Genomic DNA, 19,094 nt, shown 5'->3' with positions numbered 1-19,094 from the left:
GCGTAAAATACAGAGGTAGCCATTATTCCAATCGGTCCTAGTGAAAAACGAATTGTCCCAACGGATATATTATCTAATAGATATTACAAAAACACCTTGAGGATGGATTCTACACAACGTTTGCCATGTTTCTGTCGATATTATGGAGCTAATTTGGAATATTTTTCAGTGTTTTGGTGACCTCAATTTCGGGCGATTTCTCAGCCAAACGTGAAGAACAAACGGAGCTATTTCGCCTACAAAAATAATCTTTTGAGAAAAAATGAACTTTGGCTGTCTACCTGGGAGTCTCCTGAGTGAAAACATCTGAAGTTCATCAAAGGTAAACGATTTAATTTGATTGCTTTTCTGATTTCCGTGACCAGGTTGCCTGCTGCTAGCAAGGCATAATGATGATAACGGTCCCGTTCACGGGCTGGGTGTCACTACAGGTTAAGCCTTAGCCCCACCCATCTATTTAAGGATTCACATGAGGCCGTGTATTAAACAACCAAAGATTTCAAGACTAAAGGCTGGTTTATACTACGTTTCCCATTGAAGGTTTGGGTTAAATGCGGAAGACACATTTCAGTTGAATGCATTCAGTTGTACAACTGACTAGGTTACACCCTTTCCTTTCCCTTTCCACTGCGCTCTGGGCAGTACGCATGAAGCAGTTCAACACACCATTCTCCAAGAGAGCTCAATTCTGCATCGCTCAGTCAGCCCTGCAATCTTGCAGAACTTTGAAGTGAGCTCAACTTCATTGATGGAGGGATGGCACCTTACAGGAGAGGAGAAGAGAGGAGAGCTGCAGGAGGCTGGAGGTGTAAACTGCTGCAGGACAGGTGGAGACCAGAGGGAGGGCTGAAGGTTTACTCACTCCTTCCCCAGTCTGACAGTGGGGCTCTGGGAATAACGCCCAGACTTTAACACAAAAGCCTCAGCTGATGGTTTATGCCAAGCCAGGGCTACAGGGAAGGGAACGCAGAGGGAGAAAACAGCATTAAAAGTTTCTGAGGTCTAAAACTTGGGGCTTTGCACACTGACCCCGTCGTACTGCAATATCAATCCGGCATCAGACACGCTACCTTAACCAACGCATTCCCATCTCTCTCCGTCTCTGTCTCTGTCTCTCCCTCCCTCCACCCGCTTTCTTTTGTGCTAAATGCAGGGAAGCTCAAAACATCTATCACCATCAAAGTCAGGGCGTCTCTCTCTCTGTAAATGTCTTGAGAATCCTGCAGAGCGCAGAGACGGATCAGGCAATCTCAACTCATTATCCGAGACAGGGGCGAGCGTGGGCGCCTCCCAATCTCCTCACCCCCACACCCCCCTCCCCAGCCTCACACTCCGCTCACTGGCTCCATTCTCTAATAAGGTCTGCCTCTGTATCCCCCTTTTAACCATCACCACAACCCAAGCCCATTTACTTCACACGAAACAGAGGGGAAATACACAACACACACACACATACTGATACACACATATACTGGTACACACACATACACACACACACACAGATACACATATATATATATACACTGGTACAAACACACACAGAGATCAGAAGATGCCTTTCATTTGCTGAGCGTTAATAAGGCAGTGTGTAGGGCTAGGTCTGCAGTTGGCCTGGTCTGGGCTGACGGCCTCCGTCTACAGTAACTGATGAAACCATACAGTTACAAGACTCTAACACAGCTGTCAACTGGCCTGCTGTGCTGCTACAGGTGTCGACATCAAACAGGCATCAGAGTCAGACATGGATAGAAAACAGTTAGGGTGGAGATCTTTCAACTCAGAATGTTCAGGAAATGCTCACCTAGTCAAAGGGATACTATGAGATTTAGAGATGTAGGTGGTTTCTCTACTTACCCAGTCTCTTGAAATCTTGCAGTATCCCTTTAAAACTAGGTGAGCATCCATTAAAAATAGATGAATTTGCTGAACATTCTGAGTTCATAGATCTCTGTCCTAACGGTTTCCTATCAATGTCTGACTCTGATGCCTGTTTGATGTAGACATGGTCTGGAACCAGAGTCAAACAAACTCACAGATACCATTTTTATGTCTGGTTGCAGTTTGGAGATTATTGAACTTGCCATATTGTTAGCTTAGCGCAGTTAATGGAAGTCTCCCGATACAGTAGCCATGTAACGAATCCCTCCGGAACTTTCATCATGAACACCTGTCCCCTATTCCCACTGATTAGTACTTGTATAAGTGTGCCCTTTGGTTTCTATTGGGCTTTCGATTATTGTTACAATGTCCTTTGGTGCGTGTGAGTACCTGTGCTATGTGTTTAGGGCTTTGGTGCCCTTGTGGATTGCGCAGATGAATATGGGTCTCGTCCCGTGTGTTAATCAGTGTGCGCGTGTGTTATTTATTCGAGGTATTCCTCGCTCTTTTGTTTGGGTTTCAACCCTGTGTTTTTGTTACGTGTTTGTTTGGTCTTAGTCCCAGCGCCTTTACACGGGCACGTTGTAATTTGGGTACAATAAAAATAACTATTACGCATTCCTGTGCCTGTCTCCCAAATCTCTTCATACCAACGTGACAAGCCAGCTCCTCTCAAAAGCAGGGAAGTAGACCTTCTAACTACTACAAAGCTGGGTGGTTGGTCATATAGTCTTACAAAGATATACATAGTAATCAATATTTTATAAATGTGTTCATTTTACTGATAATCATAAGAAACAAGATTCTATCCACATCCTCATTCTCTGTCCCACTGTCTCATAGAGATGTTTAGAGATCATAACGTATCTGTCTCAATGGCGCTGACCGTGCGCTCATAGATGGCATAACAGCACAGGTACAACGTTGTGATCTCTATGCGACAATGTGACAGAACCTTAATATCCTTAGAAACGTTTTTGGAAGAAAGGGTTCTTTGATGATTCTTTGGAAAGCAAGAAGGACTCTTTGGAAGGCAATAAGGGTTCTACATAGAACCTTATATCATATTTCCCAGCATGCCCTATTGGATGGTGATTTTCAGAATTGTTTGTTTTAATATCTGTGTTTTTGCATGTACATTGATTGGTTGCAGTTAGTAGTTTAACTTATTGAACCCATTACTTAAATGGTTGTTGCAGTTTAAATGGCTTAGGTAGACTCCTCACAATGTTCCTAACCCTGGCAGTCGTTCTGAATGCAGGTTGTGGGTGATTTAAAAAAATCCACTTATTGGATATCTTACCTCTAGCTGGATTCCAATAGGAATTACACATCACTTTGCAAGCCAGCATAATGTGACTTGCAGGGCCTGATGTGGCCTGTAAACCAGGAGATTCCTAACACCACTGTGTTAGGGTATAACTATGCCCTCAAAGAAAGGCCTCATGATATATGTAATGTATTGTCATAAAGAATGTAATTTTAAAGGGTGATAAGGCTGGTGGAACTGTTCACATAGTTCTAGGAAGAAACTGTCATAGATGGTTCTAATGTAGGTATAATTACAGTATCTACAGGGGGTTCTTTGAAGAACCTTACATAGAGGGTTCTAGGTAGATATATATCTTATAGGGGTAGTACTCTTGTGAAGAAGAGTCAGAAGACTCTAACAAGCCAGATTTGACTTAGGGGTAGAGATGCTAGAAACATCTTTACCTTGACTTCTGTATAACCGTAACCCTAAACCAGGTTATTTGGAACAGGGACACAAATAAAGTTGTATCTTTACTGGATGGGAAAAAATATTAAACCAAAAAATATGAACAGGTGAAGGGTCTATATAATAGTATTTGTGTAGAAAGAAGCCATGAAAACCCCCATGCATCCACTGAGTCAGAGCCTATCGTGTACACTGACCTTCTTGGCTGCGTCAATGCACTGCATGTACGTTTTGGCCAGGTCAGAGCATTGCAGTGTCTGCTCCCGGTTCTCCTTGTAGCAGTTGAGGATCTGGGACTGCAGGTTGATGCACACAGACTCTGTGTTCCTCGCTCTGTGGACACACACAGACAGGTCACAGGTCACGGGTCAGCCCAGAGGTCATCAAAGAGATACAGTTTCATGATTTTTACGAGAACACAACCAGCAACATATGTAACATTACTACAGTGTATGATCAGTGACATTGCAGTTTTCTGAAAAACACTTCAGGTGATTGACGTGAAGGATACTTTAAGGGAATAAAATGGTGTAAGTTAAGGAAGCTAGATGACAACTCATGACCATCTGAACTTTTCTGCTATTTTTTAATCATCTCAAATGAAACTGTTTCCACATTGTGCCTGAATAGGAAGCCCCCCGTTTCACATAAACACACACTCAGACTCCACATTACATACCAATACACAGAAACACACACAGACTCCACATTACATAGCAATACACAGAAACACATACCAACATCCCCCATCGTGTACAAATGTCTCCCTCCCCATCCTGTGGACACTTTAGTGGAATGAATGTATGGGAAGAGACAGGTTAAACTGAATTACCAGCAGAGAGGATATTTATTAATAGAGCCTGTGACAAGCGTGGCATTGACTAACACAACGATGATAAATAACCTGATACCGCAACTGGAGGAGGAGGAGGAGGCAGGGAAACACAGTCACCCTGGCAATCTTTTAGCAGTGATGTCACTGAGCCTCCAGATTCCTGTAGACACAGAGCCAATGGTGTGTGGTTGTGTCTACCGAAGATGTTGACTTTAACATGGGGGGGGGGGTGCTTCGTACACTACAGTACCACCTCCATCTATCTACCACAACTAACGCACCGCTACAGATTAGAAATGGTGAAAATAGGGATAAATCCTTCCTAATTCAACGAATCAAGTTGAGTTGATCAAATCAGACTGATTTCACAGATTGGATTAGCTTGTTGTAATATGATATGTGATATGTAACATAATTGGTCTCTGCATTCCTGTCCCTCGCTGATGGAGCTCTGTGGCAGATTCATTGCCAGGTTGCCATGCTTAATGAAATTTGATTGATTAAGCAGAGTCATGTGCGTTAAACCCTCCCATCCGCTCCGCGGCTGCTGCCCTGCACTCCAACTGCTACTATCAGAGGACCGTTTGACACTGCGCTTAATTGAAACCCAAATTAAAGCCCGGGCTCAGCTTTGATTCAGCGCGCAAGTCAACCCCGGCATTTCAATTAAAGCTCATCCAATGCTACCATCACATCACACAGCATATCACCAAACAGCAGAGCGATATGCTATCGCTAGCGTTTCCTTGTGAGTTGCTTGTCTTATCTGAACAGTCAAGAGAAAGAAGAGAAAGCTCCATCAATCCATGTTTAAGGGATGATGCCTTTGCGTATCAGATTCCCCTGTTTTACCCACTGCTGAAGCTCTTCCTTCCTCTGTTTAATCACACTAGGAGCAGAGAAAAAGACTAAAGCAGCGCTGTTTTTTGTGCTGGGAAGATAAGGAACTCTCCTTTAATTTAAAATAAACTGCCTTCATCAGGGAAGGAAAAGCTCCTGACAGTGCAGGAGGTTTATTAAAGGGGCCTGAAGCAGAAAATTGGTTTGCAGCAGCCAAAGCTGAACCGAATTGAACCAAATTGAAGGTGAGGCCTTAAATAAAAAATATTAACTGAGCCGATTATGCCACTTTGAGCGGAGCAGGCCATGCATATGAGCAGTAATTTCTGAATTCAAAATCTGTGAGTAAATATAACGGAACACTGAGAGATTAGGCCTTAATTACTGTCGATTCCCATTATTTTTTGTCTCCTCCAGCAAACGTGCAGTGGCAGAACAAAGGCCAACTTCTGAAAGTACGCCGAGCTTAGATAGGCAAAATGAGAAATGAAAGACTAGAAATCAAATGGGAATAAGAAAAACAACTACTACAAAAGGTTCCATTAGCAAGCCTGCAATGTGCATATTCAAGGAAGAGATTGGAATCAAATCAATGGAAATGCTAAGCAGCACAAACACACAGAAACTCCAAAGAGAGTGTGTTGGATGTAATTGGCTAGAGACAGAGAAGGCAGAGGTCATGTGTGTACTAGGTCTGCAGCTCATAGTGCTTCAGGTGCTATCAGATGGAGTCTGAGAGGAGAGGCACCGGTATCTCTATACAGCTGCTGTTGTGGGCAACCAGTGCTCGCTCAAATCACAGAGAGAGTAGCTACTGTACCGCCTTGAGATAACTCTGCTCTACCATCCTCAGCCAAGCCACAGCAGATTACTGCAATAGGCAGATAAATAAATTAATCACACTGGATTTACACTGTAAATCCACCAAACTTTATCTGCAAGAGAATTCAGAAGGGGCTGAAATTAACTAGAGGCCCCAGCTCTGACAGCTTTCACATTGACTGAGCTGAGGTGGGCAGCGCAGGCCTCCTCTCCCTCACCCTCCCTACATTCTCCTCCTTCTCTATCCTCCTCCTCCACTCCCCCCCAGCCAATCTCACCTGCCTGGCCCCTCTCCCTCCTCTCCTCTTCTCCATACGATGCTCCCCCACTTAAGCCTGTCAGGTCTGAAGGGGCCAAAGGCAGACCGCTGAGGGCTCAGGTCAAATACAGGCAGGGTTCTGACACCGCTGACAATTACTACCGCAGAGGCCTGACTTGTTAGACCTCTGGGTTAGAGTCGCATGTAAGTGTCTGTCTCGCATGTACAGATTCACATCCTAACCTGGAGGGGGTCACCTCTCCGATGGAATGTCCCCTTCAAAGTCATGTTTATCCAGTCTAGCTCACACACACATACATACACACACAGTGTAGTGAGGTGGCATAGTCCTGGTTTTACCATGGTGTCATTTGCTGTAAAGGACTGGTCCAGCTGTATAATTCACCACTGTGTCGTGGATCACAAGGTTGACAGAATCTTTTTTTTATGTCTCTTTCATTTGAACCACAATTACAGGGAAGAGGTGTGTGTCAAAATCAGAATCCTTATGACTTCTACTAAATAGTCATCTTTTATGGATGACACTTACAGCATTGCTGCTGTTAGCACAAGACTACTGTATCATGAATGATCATGAACAACAGCTGTGGTACTGTATGATGGTAGTGATAGTGGTGTTACCGTGCTACAGCAGCAAAGGAGAGGAGAGTGGGCTCAGAGCTGGTCCATGTGTGTGGTCAGCCAGTGATGACTGCCAGTTTTACACTCCCTGGACAGCCTGTGTCTGCTATAATGAGGGCTTTTTCTCTGAGAGGCCATAACACCAGCAGCAAGAACAACAAGAGCAACGTCTGTCTGGAGCTAACTAATTGGCCACTGTTGTTAGCTGTAGCTAGCTCACTGTGACTGAACGCTGGACACCTCATATTTTGTTTATATACTGTTTACTCACTGTGTATGTATATACTGTATTCTCGACATAGTTCATCCTAATACACACTACCATTCAAAAGTTTGGGGTCACGTAGAAATGTCCTTGTTTTTGAAAGAAAAGGCCTAGAAGGCCAGCATCCCAGAGTCGCATCTTCATTGTTGACATTGAGACTGGTGTTTTGCGGGTCCTATTTAATGAAGCTGCCAGTTAACAGAGGCATCTGTTTCTCAAACTAGACTATCTAATGTACTTGTCCTTTTGTCCTCTCAGTTGTGCACCGGGGCCTCCCACTCCTCTTTCTATTCAGGTTAGAGTCAGTTTGCGCTGTTCTGTGAAGGGAGTAATACACAGCGTTGAATGAGATCTTCAGTTTCTTGGCAATTTCTCGCCTGGAATAGCCTTAATTTCTCAGAACAAGAATAGACTGACGAGTTTCAGAAGAAAGTTCATTGTTTCTGGCCATTTTGAGCCTGTAATGCTGATGCTCCAGATACTCAATTAGTCTAAAGAAGGCCAGTTGTATTGCTTCTTTAATCAGAACAACAGTTTTGAGCTGTGCTAACATAATTGCAAAAGGGTTTTCTTTTGATCAGTTAGCCTTTTAAAATTATAAACTTGGATTAGCTAACACAACGTGCCATTGGAACACAGGAGTGATGGTTGCTGATAATGAGCCTTTGTACGCATATATAGATATTCCATAACGAAAATCAGCTACAATAGTTTCCAGCTACAATAGCCATTTACAATATTAACAATGTCTATACTGTATTTCTGATCAATTTGATGTTATTATAATGGACAAAAAATGAGTTTTTCTTTCAAAAACAAGGACGTTTCTAAGTGACCCCAAACTTTTGAATGGTAGCGCACCTACCACTGTACATACCATTTTCTTAATATCAATACCACACAACAGCTCGTATACAGCTAGTTCTGTGTTGCCTTTCATTTTCACAGAGGGGAGCTCCTCAATACCAATGCTTTTCTGTTTACCTCAGAAAGGTCTGCAGTGCCTTGGCATGTTGCCAAGCTGATTATGGTGCAGCCAGCAAGGCTGTTCCATCAAAGATACACACCTTTGTCAGGGCGGCTCATAAGGTGTGCATTACATTACAATCACAACACAGCACTCTAACAGCCACACTCCAAGACGGCTACAAACTACGGAGTGCTTTGATAACTACTTCACTTGTCACCTGTCACAATACAGCACATTATCTCTCTTCAATTGAAGACTTCAAATAGGTAAAGTATCTGTCAGATAGGTCATGTCTGATATGAGAGATAAAACAGCAAGAAGACAATGGGCACTAGATTTTGAGTGCCCTGTGCTCTGCTCTGTGTGCTAGAGAGGGAGTGAAGTCAGGAAGCAGTGAGGGACAGAGAGGGAAAGATATAAGAGAGCAGCCTTGTCATGCTCCAGGAGAGTTGGGGCTTGGGGAGCTGCAGCTGAGACAAGGCATCAGCGTGCACACAAGGAAGACAAGCAGGGACAGGACGCTCCTGGCAAACCTTCTCCAAGTCTGGGGATTAAAACCTGGATTAAAACATCACACTGTGGAGGAGGCTGGCAGGTAGGAGCCCGGCAAACTGCCACTGTCTGCTTAAGCTCTGGTAGTACAGCTCAGAAAAATGACAATTTACAGTATGCAAACACAGCCCAAGCCTTGTAGCCCAATTCAATACTCTACACTCTCAGAAAAAAAGGTGCTATCTAGAACCTAGACTGTCCCTGTGGGGAGAACCCTTTGAGCAACCCTTTTGGTTCCAGGTATAACCTTTTTTGGCACCCAAAATAGTTCTACATGGAAACCAACGGGTTCTACATGGAAACCAACGGATTCTACCTGAAACCCAATAGGGTTCCGCAAAGGTTTTTTCCCATAGGGAGAGCCGAAGAATCCTTTGGAACCCTTTTTTCTGAGAGTGTAACCTTAGACCCAGTCTTGCTGCATAACCCCTGACCACATCCTGGACTCCATTCCACCCTAACCCTGACCACATCCTGGCCTCTATTCCACCCTAACCCTGACCACATCCTGGACTCCATTCCACCCTAACCCTGACCACATCCTGGCCTCTATTCCACCCTAACCCTGACCACATCCTGGCCTCCATTCCACCCTAACCCTGACCACATCCTGGCCTCCATTCCACCCTAACCCTGACCACATCCTGGCCTCCATTCCACCCTAACCCTGACCACACCCTGACCACATCCTGGCCTCCATTCCACCCTTACCCTGACCACATCCTGGCCTCCATTCCACCCTAACCCTGACCACATCCTGGCCTCCATTCCACCCTAACCCTGTCCACATCCTGGCCTCCATTCCACCCTAACCCTGACCACATCCTGGCCTCCATTCCACCCTAACCCTGACCACATCCTGGCCTCCATTCCACCCTAACCCTGACCACATCCTGGCCTCCATTCCACCCTAACCCTTCCCCCAGCCCAACTGCAACTGTCTTCTTTTGATATCCTTAGTCTTCACTCAATCTAACCTTCACCTGGTTGGCCAAAATTGGAATAGGAGACACTGGAAGGTTCTACAAAGCCATAGCACCGAAAAAACACTGTCTGAGACCATCACTGTACTGGAGACAGGGTACGAACACTTACGGAAGAGAGATCTCGCTCTGATCGTATTGCCATCTGATGGGAGCGTGCATTGCCATGTCTCCTGCCTGGGAGGGAGTCTCTTCCTGGCTGTCGTGGCATCAGACGGCAACACGCTCACATGAGCTTAGAAGCTCAAATCCCTGATTAGAGACCTTCAGTAGTTTGCAGCGAGGAGCAAGGTTAGCACAGAGTATGCAAGGAGAACAGCAGTCCCTAACCACCTGCCACCATGCTTACACACACTGCTTAATTTACACACGCAGAAGAGAGAAGAGCTGACTTTCCCTAAGACTATAGTGCATTTGAAAATGTTTATCTCAGATTGTACTGCTACTCCTCTCTATTTTTTTAACTTTTGAATGGTCATTCATTTACTGAAGTGGTACTGGTATAGGCCTTTTGAATGTTCATTCATTTACTGAAGTGGTACTGGTATAGGCCTTTTGAATGGTCATTCATTTACTGATGTGATACTGGTATAGGCCTTTTGAATGTTCATTCATTTACTGAAGTGGTACTGGTATAGGCCTTTTGAATGGTCATTCATTTACTGAAGTGGTACTGGTATAGGCTTTTGAATGGTCATTCATTTACTGAAGTGATACTGGTATAGGCCTTTTGTCCCCCACTGCAGTTAGTTACGAATAAAAAAATCACTTGTGTTGATTACTCTTGTGCTCCCATATCTACAGTCGAGGGTCTGCCTGGCAAAATAGCACAGCATTATGGTATTGCTTTATTCTACTGGGGAATTCTATAAGTTGTATAGTAAAACGCCTGGAAAGATGGACCATTTAAATGAAGTGTTTTTAAAAAAGAGGTTTAAGCTGATTACAATGGGATTGAAAGACCAGCTGTTTAATACTCATCATAACCATGTAAACGCTGTAATGTGCACAGTGTGCAGAATTGAGATCAGTCTTTGAAAAACATGCCATGGTAAATGCATTAGAAATAAGAAGGAAGGCAAGTAAACTGGTAGGATATGTGATAAGGCTAATCAGGAAAGCTCTCATTTGGACACAACATTTAAATATACAGACAACTGCCTAAATAAAGGAAACACCAACATGGTGTCTTAATCGTTTTCATGCTCAAAACCATCAAACCATTCAGTGACCACTCGTGCCCTGTGGTTGGGGGCATTGTCATCCTATGGGGGTATAGTCATGATAGCCAAAATCATGGAAAATAATGGCCTGCTCAGCATTTTTATACAGGACCCTAAGCATGTGTAGGTGAGTTAAAATGGTTATTCCATCAAACTTCCTATTATTAGAATAGTACACAACACAGAACAGAACAACCAGGTTGAGGGTCAGTGGCCCAAGCCCACAAACAGGAATATTCCAAGTTCAGACAGAAGGGGGGAGTCAGATCACTATGATCGCCAGGAACTTTACTTTGGTGTCTATTTTTAATTGTTGTGCTACTGGTGCTGCCTGTTGATGTTAAGAAGTTAGCTACAGTAACTGAATGATATTAACATCTTCTGGTTTTATTTAATTAAATGTATTTTATTTAATCTAGGTGCTTACGTCACCTACTAACACCCTGGTATACTCGTAGCTCCCATTCTCCTCAGTCCAAGAAAAACACTGAGAGAAAGGTATGTGTTGCAAATTACTCCTTTGTAGAAGTCCATAGCGTGAAATAAATAAAACATCCCAAGGTTAATGCTGTAGATATTGTTATAAGGGAGTGTGAGATTATTGAAACATGTAACTTTCAGAGTTTTATTGTTGTTATTGATATAGTATATATAGTATATATAGTTTACAGAGTGCAAAAAGTTATTGCTGTTGCTAGCTAGCATGCCTTTCTGTGAAGCAAACAGTTAGCTGTGCTGCCGACTGATGCTAGCGTTGCATTATGGGAAATGTAGTTTTAGCCATCTAAGGTCTGAATGGATTAAAGGCAATTTCATGTTGTAGCTTATTTGTATTACAGTGTTTTTGTACATGAGTTGTTGTATTTTAATACTGTCAACACTGAAAGCACCTAGCAATGTATTGGGGATGTGAAACAGGATATGTGTTTTACCTTCATGCTCCTGTGTGGAACAACTTGTTAGATGGTGCATTGGGGACTGTGTTCCTATCCTGTCTTTTCACAATACTATTGCAGGTATGGCTCTATTGTCTAGGAATTAAGACTATACATTCTTTGTATTAAGGATTGGTTATTATTTTAAACTATACATTATGGCTTTATGTATGAATGTGATTGTGTGAGTCCGAGAAAACACTGAGAGAGAACAACTTGTCAGATGGTGCGTTGGAGACTGATGTGTTCCTGTCCTGTCTTTTCACAATACTATTGCAGATCAACATAAAAGCCAAAAAGACAGCCGTGGTGTCGCTCTTCATTTCTTGGTTCTCCTGTGGTACATATAAAGACCACTACACATGGTGGGATGTTAATTGCTTAATTAACTCAGGAACCACACCTGTGTGGAAGCACCTGCTTTCAATATACTTTGTGTCCCTCATTTACTCAAGTGTTTACATTATTTTGGCAGATATTTGTAGGATTCCCTATTCTGAAATAAATCAACAACTTCACTGTCATTTGTGAGCAATTTCCAAGCCTCTCATAATTCTTCAGGTGAAAAGGACATTATTTAATATTGATTAATAAAACAATATTGGGCATAATGAGTGTAGTGTGTATGTTTATATTAATCTGCATTAATTCCATGTGTCTCAGATATCCACTTGCTCAGGGGGAACGTTAGTCTGAGTCTCCAGCCCAGGCACAGGTGAATAGATCCTGTCATACATATGTCATTCTCCAGTTTACCAGAGGTGGAGCTTATGATGCCCAATACACCTACAGATGTTTCCCAGTTAGGTTAAAACTTCTTAGGGATTGGCGTCCCGTCAACGGGACAGTTGTAAATCATGCAGTGCCTTTTGTCACCATCGCAGATTTTAGAGAAACAACAAATGTTGGTACATATAAGTGTCTTATATCGGCTGAAAGCTTAGATTCTTGTTAATATAACTGCACTGTCCAATTTACAGTAGATATTACTGCGAAAAAATGACATGCTATTGTTTGAGAGCTCCTAACAACAAAACACTACAATCATCTCCTTAGTCCTGATCACTTTGAGGGAGAGGTTGTTATTCTGCACTACACTGCCAGAATATTCTCCCTATAGGCTGTCTCGTTCCTTATTGGTGATCGGCAAACTTAATGATGGTGTTGGAGTCGTTCCTGGCTGTGCAGTCATGAGTGAACAGGGAGTACAGGAGGGGACTGAGCATGCACCCCCGAGGGGCCCCAGTGTTGAGGATCAGCATGGCGGATGTGTTGTTACCTACCTTCACCACCTGGGGGTGACCTGTCAGCAAGTCCAGCATCCAACTGCAGAGGGAAGTGTTTAGTCCCAGGGTCCTTAGCTTAGTGATGAGCTTTGAGGGCACTATGGTGTTGAACACTTAGCTGTAGTCAATGAATAGCATTCTCAAATGGGGGGTCCTTTTGTCCAGGTGTGAAAGGGCAGTGTGGAGTGTAATAGAGATTGCATCATCTGTGGATCTTTTGGGGCGGTATGCAAATTGAAGTGGGTCTAGGGTTTCTGAGATAATGGTGTTGATGTGAGCCATGACCAGCCTTTCAAAGCACTTCATGGCTACAGACGTGTGCTACGGGTCGGCAGTCATTTAGGCAGGTTGCATTAGTGTTGTTGGGCACAGGGACCATGATTGTCTGCTTGAAACATGTTGGTATAACCGACTCAGACAGGGAGAGGTTGAAAATGAAGACACTTGCCAATTGGTCAGTGCATTCTCGGAGTACAAGTTCTGGTAATTCGTCTGGCCTGCGCTTTGTGTATGTTGACCTGTGTAAAGTTCTTATTCACATTGGCTCCGGAGAGCGTGATCACACAGTCATCGGGAACAGCTGGTGCTCTCATGCATGTTTTAGTGTTACTTGCCTCAAAGCGAGCATAGAAGTAATTTAGCTCATCTGGTAGGTTTGTGTCACTGGGCAGCTCCCGGCTGTGCTTCCCTTTGTAGTCTGTAATAGTTTGTAAGCCCTGCCACATCCAACGCGCGTCGGAGCCGGTGTGGTAGGATTCGATCTTAGTCCTTTATTGATGCTTTAACTGTTTGATGGTTTGTCGGAGGGCATAGCGGGATTTCTTATAAGCTTCCGGATTAGAGTGCCGCTCCTTGAAAGCTGCAGCTCTACCATTTAGCTCAGTGCAGCTGTTGCCTGTAATCCATGGCTTCTGGTTGGGGTATGTACCTACAGTCACTGTGGGGACGACGTCATCAATGCACTTATTGATGAAGCCAGTGACTGATGTGGTGTACTCCTCAATGCCATCGGATGAATCCCAGAACATGTTCCAGTCTGTGATAGCAAAACAGTCCTTTAGCTTAGCGTCTGCTTCATCTAACCACTTTTCTATTGAACAAGTCACTGGTCCTTCCTGCTTTAATTGTTGCTTGTAAGCAGGAATCCGGAGGATATAAATATGGTCAGATTTGCCAAATGGAGGGCGAGGGAGAGCTTTGTACAAATCTCTGTGTGTGGAGTAAAGGTTGTCTAGAGTTTTTTTCCCCTCTGGTGGCACATTTAACATGCTGACAGATTTAAGTTTCCTGACATTAAAGTCCCCGGCCACTAGGAGCGCCGACCTCTGGATGAGTGTTTACCTGTCTGCTTATGTCGGTATACAGCTCATTGAGTGCGGTCTTAGTGACAGCATCGGTCTGTGGTGGTATGGAGACAGCAAAAAAAAAATACAGATGAAAACTTTCTAGGTAGATAGTGTGGTCTACAGCTTGTCATGAGATTCTACCTCAGGTGAGCAAAACCTTGAGACTTCCTTAGATATCGTGCACCAGCTGTTGTTTACACGTATACAGAGACCGCCATACCTTGTCTTACCAGAGGCTGCTGTTCTATCCTGCCGATACAGTGTATAACCCACCAGCTGTATGTTATTCATGTCGTCATTCAGCCACAACTCGGTGAAACATAAGATATTACTGTTTTTAATGTCCCGTTGGTAGGATATGCATGCTTTTAGTTCGTACAATTGATTTTCCAGCGACTGTACGTAGTCCAGTAGTATGGATGGCAAGGGCAGATTAGCCACTCGCCAGAGGATCCTCACAAGGCACCCCGATCTCTTTCCGCGATATATTTTCTGTCTCTTTCTCCTGCGAATGACGGGATGAGGGCCTGTTCGGGTGTCTGGAGTAAATCCCTCTCGTCCGACTCATTAAAGATAAATTCTTCATCCAGTACGAGGTGAGTAATCGCTGTTCTGATTTCCAGAAGCACTTTTTGGTCATAAGAGACGGTAGTAGCAACATTATGTACAAAGTAAGTTACAAACAATGCGAACACACTAATGAAATAGCACGTTTGGTTAAGAGCCCATGAAACGGCAGCCATCTTCTCCGGCGCCATCTTCAACAGTGCCATCTTCAATCTCCATGGAAACCAAAAGCACATCACTCGTTGGTTCGTTGTATACAAACTCTTCTACCATTCCGACAACAACATCAATTACTGTGATTTGTACTGGGAGACAAAACGGGAGGAACTAGTATACAATCACTGTGTAATTTACAGCAAAGCCGAGATGAGAAATCGATCTACAGTCTACATGGATCCATCATAGATCTAGTAGAACACATTCAAGTGTTATAGCTTTTTCAGGGCAAACCAATTGTAAATCACTTTGTCTGTGGTGTTGGGTTGTGCTACAGAGGGACTGTACTTCCACAGGTAGCACATTGTAACAAGTTTTACTGTAGAGTCTGGATGTGAACAGTACTATACAGGTGGACAAGCGGTTCTACTTACTTTACAAGAGCTTCGGATTTTGTGGCTTGGTCGTAGAACTGTTTCTTTTTTTTCTTGTATCGATCCAAATTCTGAAATAAACAAATAAATATTATTAGAAAATACTGAATGAAACAGGTAAGGGTAAGGTTACTGTACAGTTCATATGATGAAAGAAAATAACATGATCCTTCATAAAATGCACATCTATTACGCCCCAACACTTACTAAATACATACAGTGTATCCAACTACAGCCAACAAGCTTTCAATAATGAGATGGATCGTTTTTTCCCCCAACATTCTAATGCATCTACGTATGTACAGCGACCAACTGAGCCTACACACCTCTCCGATTCGTTCAACAACCATCCATAGACGGTCAGGTTGGCTGTAGTTGGACAGATGTGGAGAAACCTTAAAAGTGATGGCATAAAAAACAAACATTTTATGATACAATCCATGAATAATTCAAATGTTTGGATGCTAATAAAAATATGACTATAATCAGTATCACCTCCTTATTTGGCCACCATCCTAGATCATTGCCTTAGGTAACAGCCAGTTCATTTTACAACTGCATATTAGCTGAGACAATTCTTGTTTAACTGCCTTGTTCGAGGGTACAGAGGAACTTTAATAGGTTTTAAAACCCTATCCTTATTGGCCATCATGGGGTAGTTCGTAGATCTTCTGCTGGCAGTCAGTCAGGCAGACTGGGGAGGGATCAGTGAGCCTGGTCACAGACACACGGTCTCTTCATTATGCTATGCTATAGAGACTTTCACAGAGACCATCATCACCCACACAGTCCTCAGTAACAGTTCTAATTACTGCTGAGGAGACTCTGGTGTAGCCACAACATTAGCCCATAGCATATAGGCACTGGCCCATAGCACAGTGCCTCAATTCCCCAGAACCAAATCTTGCATGCCCTGGCCAGCTATAGTCTGTCACGAGAGACTACATGTCACTGTATCGTGGGGGTAACCGTTGGATTCTCAACCAATGATGTGCCTACTGCCCATAAAAGAAGACACTCTCTCAGCCCAGGTGGAGTCTCATTTCCCTAATTACTCCTGACAGGCAGCACCTCAGTTTGATGAGGTAATGACCGTGCCTCAGAATGCCATCCTTAAGCCCAGGCTAAATGGGCTTCCCTTAATTATTTCTGATATTCGTCTTTCCGACTGAGAGAGCGAACCGGTGGTATTTGAGGTGAGCAGAGCAGGAGAGTGATGGGAGCATCGCTGAAGCCCAGCCATGAATCCCCATCAATTCACCAGGTGCCAGTGGGGTCAGTCCCTCTCATATTTCACACAATCTGAACCCTACACAAGTCATCTCAAGGCGAGGGAGCCGACAGTGGAAACAGAGGAGCCCCGCTCGTATGCATTCACACCAATTCAACTATCACAGGACAAATTATCGCCCATTTGACCCCATCCTCTCATCTTCTCCAATCATGGGAAGGGAGGAGGAAAGGAGGAGGAGCCTGAGTCAGCCCAGGCCCACTGCTTTGCCTCATCTCCCGTTGTCTGAACTCTCTCTGAAGGCCCCATTAAGAGCTGCTGCTTCTTAAATGTTAATGTATTTTATGAGGCTGTGAGGAGGTTCTCATAACAAGCAAGGAACTACAGCAGGGACTGTTATTGTGTGAGCACCGGTCCAGGAGATTGTGATGCTTGCAATTAAATGCAGATTTACCAAAGAGCAGTGACCCACTGTGGTTCTCTGGAATCATTGTTCTGTAGCTACATTGTGCATGCCTAAAATTATTAACCCATTTATGTGAGTGAAAATACATGTGTGTCTGTGGGTGCATGAGAGAGTGTGTGTGTATGTGCCTGTTCGTGTCTACACTACAATGAGGGCTGACAAGGTGAGACGGTGAAGTGGGATTACAGACACATTGACCCAGATACTACAGTACTATTGGATCTCCTTCTTAGCCGTTACTGACTGATCTCCATTCAGGCCAGTTCATACCACCAGGGAGCAGATAGAATGCCTTAAAACAAAACTAGAGTGCATCCTTCCCATATATCCAGTGGGGCTTCGAGGCGTCTTTGAATTTCCCAAATATTTAACATACATAAACTGCCATCTTGGACTGGGTATATCTAAAAAGGTGAATGTAAAGACCTGGATTCATTGAAAACGTTGATTAAATGTCGTAGGATGGTTCGGGAGCCCCGTTGCGAGACTATTACTATATTGTGTCTGTTATTAAAAACAGTAGAAAGTCTAAGCTCCATCATATGTGCAGGTGGGTAGTGTGGGTTCACAGTGAAAGTAGGGTCAAGAAGGAATGGCCTAGTGGCATTTAAACCCACCGTTACTTTCACTGTGAACCCCTTCTTCCTTCCTGAATACATTTGCAGTGATGCATTGCCGTGGCAATGCTACCTGCATTAACTGGATTTGCCTGTGCTAATCTAACAGCTGGCAGCTGGCTCGTCTCACACTCCTCTTTCTGGCTGGCAACTGCCACCCTCCCCCTGCCCACCCCCAGTGCTGCTTCCTGCTGTGCTAATCCAATGGATATCTTAATCTGTGCAGGGTGGCTCTGCCTGGGCGTCGCCGCAGGCTAAGTGCTGTTCTACACACCTACACTAGGGGCACTTATCAGCCCAGCACAAACGATCCCACCGCCGACATCAACAGCCATGCTTTGATGCGCTGTAAAAGGACCAGGTTTTCAGCGCACGCACGCTCCTGTTTTAGCGGCCATTTAAAAAAAAAAATGGTGAAGTGAATTCTGCAGTGAGATATTTAGACAAGAGATGTATTAACCTCAGCCAATCTCTGTCTTTGAGATGGATCCTCTCCTGCAGGCAATAATGAGTCTAGGAGATCGCTTTCAGTGTCCTGTCTCTTCTTCTATAAATATCAGGGTGTATCAGGAGGACGTATTACCCCTCCAGGGCCTCTGGTTCAGAGAACACCTTCCATTTAACTGCTAGTAGATCCATGTGAGGCGGCTTCCCATTATGGTGTTGCTGAGTGACAGCACAATGAACTAACAACATGTCTCTCTCGCTTTCTCTCTCTGTATGACATGTTGCTTCTCCAACATAGCTCCTGTCATGACAGGCCTGTTTGGGTCAGGTTCCCGTAGACCATAATTCTACAGAGATATCTCTCACATCCATCAGAGGGGGAGAGATTGAGAGGTATGGAGGTGTTTTTTTTAATGACACCTCCCGTCCATTGTAACTCTTAAGGCAGCAAACAAAATCCCCTTTGTCCTCTCAGTATGGAGGGATGGAATGTATGTTGGGCCTATGGAGAATCTACCTCTGAACAGTAACATGCAATAAAAGGACTTTCGTACAATATGTTTCGTCAGCCAAAATGGTAGTAGTGACGATAGATGGAATATGAAAATGAATGTTGTTTT

At 43.9% G+C, this 19,094-nt stretch overlaps 1 protein-coding gene across 1 annotated transcript in view; it reads right to left on the bottom strand.

The window, feature by feature from the left end:
- LOC112221538 (MICOS complex subunit mic25a-like) overlaps positions 1-19,094 on the bottom strand; it is a 51,825-nt gene that overhangs the window by 10,644 nt on the left and 22,087 nt on the right. The window contains exons 2-3 of the mRNA XM_024383665.2: positions 15,714-15,784; positions 3,796-3,931 (exon numbers count right to left, since the gene is read on the bottom strand). Coding sequence (XP_024239433.1) covers positions 3,796-3,931; positions 15,714-15,784 — 207 coding nt within the window. The remainder of the gene's footprint in view (positions 1-3,795; positions 3,932-15,713; positions 15,785-19,094) is intronic.

The sequence above is a fragment of the Oncorhynchus tshawytscha genome, linkage group LG22 (assembly GCF_018296145.1).
Source record: "Oncorhynchus tshawytscha isolate Ot180627B linkage group LG22, Otsh_v2.0, whole genome shotgun sequence".
NCBI lineage: Eukaryota > Metazoa > Chordata > Actinopteri > Salmoniformes > Salmonidae > Oncorhynchus > Oncorhynchus tshawytscha.
This window is presented reverse-complemented; position numbering and strand designations above follow the sequence as displayed.